Source organism: Spea bombifrons, chromosome 9 (assembly GCF_027358695.1).
Source record: "Spea bombifrons isolate aSpeBom1 chromosome 9, aSpeBom1.2.pri, whole genome shotgun sequence".
Classification (NCBI taxonomy): domain Eukaryota; kingdom Metazoa; phylum Chordata; class Amphibia; order Anura; family Pelobatidae; genus Spea; species Spea bombifrons.
Window position 1 is genome coordinate 29,526,031 of NC_071095.1, and position 5,724 is coordinate 29,531,754.

The 5,724-nt window shown below is 45.1% G+C and overlaps 1 protein-coding gene across 1 annotated transcript; it reads right to left on the minus strand.

The window, feature by feature from the left end:
• Positions 1-601: 601 nt before the first annotated feature.
• EGLN3 (egl-9 family hypoxia inducible factor 3) lies at positions 602-4,404 on the minus strand. The gene is made up of 5 exons (XM_053474846.1): positions 3,741-4,404; positions 3,063-3,182; positions 2,510-2,646; positions 2,348-2,421; positions 602-859 (listed from the first exon to the last, which is right to left on the minus strand). The coding sequence occupies exons 1-5, from the start codon at positions 4,128-4,130 to the stop codon at positions 825-827; spliced, it is 756 nt and encodes a 251-aa protein (XP_053330821.1). The 5' UTR covers positions 4,131-4,404; the 3' UTR covers positions 602-824.
• Between the last annotated feature and the right edge of the window lie 1,320 nt (positions 4,405-5,724).

Consider the following 5,724-nt stretch of genomic DNA (forward strand, 5'->3'; position numbering starts at 1 on the left):
AGAATAACCCAACGCCCCCTTTCTATTAATGCTTTTTCTCACCTTGCAACTGCGTGGATGGATTCATAAGAAATAACAACCCAATATGGCATTCCAATCAAAACATATTAAACATAATTTATTTATAAATCATTAAGATACATAGTTCGCACAAAGAAAGAAAAAAAAAGTAACCGTTTCTGAATCAACTTCTTCTTTCTCCTCCTTGAACACATGCTGTAAAATCTTGCCACAATAACAAGGTTATAAAGAGCGTATTTACATGCTAATAAACGTTTTGCACAACAAAAGACTCTTAAATGGTAAGCTCTGGCCAGCAAAGCAGTCCTCTGGTCATTGCAAGTACCGATCACTTGATTTTTAATATCTGGATTACAATTCGTGCTGTATGAGAAGGGAAATCATCCGTTGTCTTAATACAGACCCTTAAAAAGTGTCTGCACTCTAAGTGAAATCAAATTATATACAAAAATCATGAATGTTCTTTGCTCAAAGAAAGGGTGTACATGGAATTAAACCCCCCATCTTTAAGGTGATCATAAATGCTCTACCATTCATTTCACCGGCAGTGCAATGGGATCTGCTCAAATTCCATCTCTGGTTCTTTTTTTCTTTTCTGGAGGAGTCCAGAGTTCAACCTTGTTGAGACAAATCCTGAAATGATAAGGGGCAGGCAGTGTGTGTGTGTGGGGGGGGGGGTACTTGTACAACTATCATTCTGAAGCATTGGCTTCTCCTAAATAAAGTGCAGATCTCAACAGTCTGGCCAGCAGAGGAGAGAGGCAAAGGAGGGCATCCGGCGTCACGTCTCTTTAGCTGAAAAGTCAGCTGCTTTTGGTAGAGGTGTCATGCTTGGACTCTGAAACCAAGTGAAAGATTTCATTAATTTCACACAATGACAGATGCTTTAACTAGGTAGCTGGTAGCCATCCGGCTGTTTGACATAATCCCTATTATTCTTTGACAGTCACCGGGCATATGATGTTCAGCGCTTTACCCAGGATTAGTGGGTGTCCAGATACAGTGGCAAAAAAAAGTCAGGGAACCCTTTGGAATTACCAGCATTCATGTATAAAGTTGTCTTAAAATAGGATATGATCTTCATCTAAGTTTTAATAACGAACACAACCTATTTGAACTAATAACACACAAATATTTCTATTGTTCTCGTCCATATTGAATACATCATTCAAACATTCACAATGTGGGTTGGAAAAAAAAGTACGTGGACCCCTGGCCTAATCCAACAAAAGCTAACTGGAGTCAGGAGTTAACGTGGAGTCCAATCAGTGAAACAGGATTGGACATTACAAACAAACAAAAACATTTTTTTGAGTTTGCTACTCTCAAGGAGCATCTAATGGTGTCGACCATGCCTCACAAAACAAATCTAAGAAGATCTACAATGAAGGATTGTTGATTTGCATAAAGCTGGAAAAGGTAAATAAGTAATCTCGGAGTTTACATATTCATCAGTCCACAGTTAGACAAATTGTTTATAAATGGAGATGATTTAGTACTGTGGCTCCTCTCTCTAGAAGATGACTCCAAGGATGCTCAACGAGGTTAAAAAAAAAAAAAAAATACCAGAGTAACAACCAAAGGCTTGAAGAAGTCATATGAACTGGTTAACAGCTCTGTTCATGAGTCTAGCATACTCAAAACATTGAACAGGCAGGGAGTCTATGGCAGGACACCATGGAGGTAGCTCCCCAATTCAACATCGTTGTTTGCCACCTTGACAGTCCACAGCACTACTGGGGAAATGTTTTGTGAACTGATGAAACCAAGGCTGAGTTGTTCGGGAAGAACATGCAGCACTTCGTATGGCGTATAAAGGGCACTGCATACCAACATGAAAACATCATCCCAGAGGAGGGAACAGCATGATGTCTCTGGGCCTGGACAGGTTGTCATCATCAAGGGGATACGTTTATGAAGGTATCATACAGGATAATGTGCAATTTAAAGCATGGACACATAAAGGAAGACAAATAATATATATATATACTTAAATGTATATAAGGGTTGATGTACTTTTTCCACTGTATAACATGTCATTTAGTTTAGCAGCAAATCGTACCCATCAGACACCATTCAATAGCCTCTCTATCCTGTCCTGACCTCTGATAACGACAGCTTCCTGTCTGCCTAATCAACAAAGAGCGTGTGACTGAATGTGTGATCGACCTAAAGCACGTGGCTCCTCCCCCAATGTACAGGCAGGCACGTACACAGTCACACACATGTACACAGGTCACACGCATCACTCATCAACGGTTATACACAAGTTTCTGCAGCATATTCCACCTCCCAGACAGACACAAATACAGAGAGCGGAACTCACCGTTCAACCTCTTGAATTTCTGCTTGGCTTCTGCTCGTTCGTGGGCATCAAAATACCAGACGGTTAAAGCGTATCTGTAACAGGCATGAAAACGCGTTCCGCTTAAATGCTGCACATGCCATTAGGAACACAACTAGTTCGCTCCACATGTACCGCACCTACCTGGTGGCATAGGATGGCTGCACCTCATGCGGGTTGCGTCTGTCAGACCAGAAAAAGAGCAGCCGGTCAAAAAGTGGCTCAATGTCGGCCACGCGAGAGCCACCTTCGGGGAAGATTCTTAAGATGCCACCATGTGTCTGGAAAAAGGAGACACGGGGAGGGATATCCGGTAAGGAAACAGGTAGAAAGATCCACGAGAAACCAGATAACCAAACGTCAAGGTGATGGAGTGGACAACAAATCCGTCACGTGGAAGCAGATCCACCAAGCAGGAACACGGCGGAAGAACGGTGTATTTACTGATTTATATAGCGCCATCATATTACAATGTACAACTTTTTAGGAATTATTTATGTGGAAGCAAAAGTTAACCCCTTAAATGCCAGTGTGCTGCACACTCCGGGACTCAATTAACCCCCCCCAAGCAACGTTCGACAGGACTCCCAGGACAGCTGACAAACCGAAACATTCTTTACAATTTGTAGTAGTGGACGCAGGGTTCTAATTCCCAAAAGAAGCAACAAACTCGAAACTAATTAAAACTCCCGCTCACCTTTGCATCCCAGTTCTTGTTCAAGTAATAGATGCAGGTTATGCAGCGGCCGTCTCCGGTGGGGTTGTCCACATGCCGCACGTATCCAGCACCATTGCCGGGGTAACACGCTACCATCGCCTGCAAAGGAGGTGTTTACATCACGTTATCCCAGTGGAACATTGTACGCATTATTGTTCTGGTCTAGATACGGATGTCACATTCCAAAACAGCCCGATGTGGCACGACAGTCGGACCACTCAACCAACTGACAATATACAGAGACCCCGCTGTCCTAGGCCAGATGGGCAAACACTGTCTTTAGTCTGCTTTTCTTGAAACTTCTCAGTAGTTTGTGTTAAAACTATGTTCTACACATTTTAAAAGGGTATACGTCAGAACAAATACTAACGACTCCTTTTTTGGTCTTATGATTCAACTTTGTTACCGGCACCGTTGTGTAACTCCGCACACTTAAAGGGAAACCCAGGTGCCTTAAAGCGGTTTACTACAACGTAACACCCTGTGACTATTTTTTATACATTTATGAACAATTAACGCATTGCTGTTATGGGTGCAGCTGCTGCACCGGTGGGATTTAATTCATATACGTTCACACCGACACATTTACACCATTGCGTGTAGCTGGTCATACAAGCTACCTGACAGCGCGAGTTATAGGACTGTAAGTGGTCTTACCTTGGACCTCTCCTTCACGTAGTACTCGCCCAGTCGGGTCCCACATAGCACCACCAACCGGTCAATCACAGACAGAACCAGTCCAATGGCTTCGCAGCCTTCCTCCGTGCCGGCGATCCAGGCGATTTTGTCCCCTCGCAGATGCTTCTTGGAGACACCATGAAGATCTCCAGCCAGCTGGCCATCCTTCAGGGCCCCATCCTTGTGCAACCGCCAGACCTGCTCCAGCACCCTGCTCCCCACCTCTTCCCCCAAAAAGTTATCCAGATAACAGTAGCCAGATGAGAGCAGCTGGGGTGTTATGTGCTCCAGTGCCAGCTTTTCAAGGTCCACAGTTGAGCTGTGCTTGAGTGGCATCACTGGTAGGTACAGGGGTGCTCCGGGAGGCATAAGCAGCTTGATACTAAATACACAGCACTGCACTTGGGATCATATACTAAGTACCCTGCAAGGGGCTAACAGACCCTAGAAAGGGACAGATCGAGGAGGCAGCGAGATGCCAAAGCCCCCTATAGCAGCCAACAGTGAAATGTCCAGGAGTTACCCAGTGATGAGATATATCCCTTTTGCAGCCAAGTATATGCCGGGTCAGTGGCTGTCCATATACAGTGAGTGGCTCCCTGCACACCCATACATTGGTAAATCCCACGATGTGATAAATGACTTCTCTGTAGGTTCCTACACGCTGCGTCTGTCCATGCACTGGTTGTTGTGATGTGTGTGTTAGTGTCCGGTATGTAGCATGTATATAGTGATATGTATAGGTAATACCAGCTCTATATCGCCTCTCTGTACGTGCAGAATGAGTGGATTCCACTCGCTGGGCGTGACTTCCACTGCAGTTTAAATCCAGCAGCACCGCCCACAGTGCTCCCCGCCTGTCACATCTAGCGCGGGGCGTGGCTGACAGGCTTGCAGGGGACGGGCAAGAATGCACGTGCACAGAAGGATACACAGAAGCGCTGCTTGATTGGTAGCGGCGCTACAGGCGTGGCCAGGTATCTAGGAAACGGCGTCTAAGGGCGTGCCATCCGCCATTGAGGAATCCTGGCTGAGCATGTAGCCTTTTACAGGGTAGTGCTGAGTGTAGTAAACACAGGAGGGAGGAGGGGAGCACGGACGTGAGGAAGGGTAGAGGGAAACAGAAACGTGGAGGAAAGCAGATGAGAGAGGGGGTAGGGAGGTTATTTGGAAAGAGGAAGGAAGGCAGTGCGGCTGAATTAACGTGTAAAGGTGCATGAGTGGCTCTGAGTGTGGGGGGTCCATATATAACACACCGAATGGACTGGGTCAAATATGATGTATATTAAATATTGCATTTCTATGCTATAATAGCATTAGCTTTAATGATCAGTTTCTGCAGCTAGCTGATAAATGCCGCTTGTTTAATTTAACTGGCTGTTGTTACCCACTTACCAGCATTGGGCACCATTAGACTGAATGCGCCCCCCCAGTGGCAGAGTTCAAGGTTAAAGCCTTCCACGATCCGTCTGTGCCAAAGGCATGCTAACCTGATCGACGGCCTAACGTCCAATACAGTTTAAAGCGGTGGAAGCATGCAGGGTGTTTCCCGCAGAAACAGACTGACCGCCCAGGAGGCTTTTGGGGAGAGACAGTTTAATGTTCTCGAACACCCCATTGAAAAATAATGGATGGCATTTGAGAACAGATAGAAGCCGTTCCGCCCGTCTAGTTTGCCTTTTTTCCCCCTGATTTAAAGGCTCAGATTATAATCATTGACCTTGTCTTAGATACAGGCTAGCCATATGCCTATTCCGTGCATGTTTAAGTTTAATGACTGTATTATGCTCTACCATTTCTGCTGGGAGGCTGTTGCACCCGCTAACATTTCTCCTCCTTTGAAATAAACTTCCCTCCTGCACTTTGTTAAACCCCTTTTAGTATTAAATGTTTCAGTCACGTCCCCTCTCTCACTTCTCTCCTCTCCTATTTGCATTTGCATGAAGGACAAGAACATTTAAAG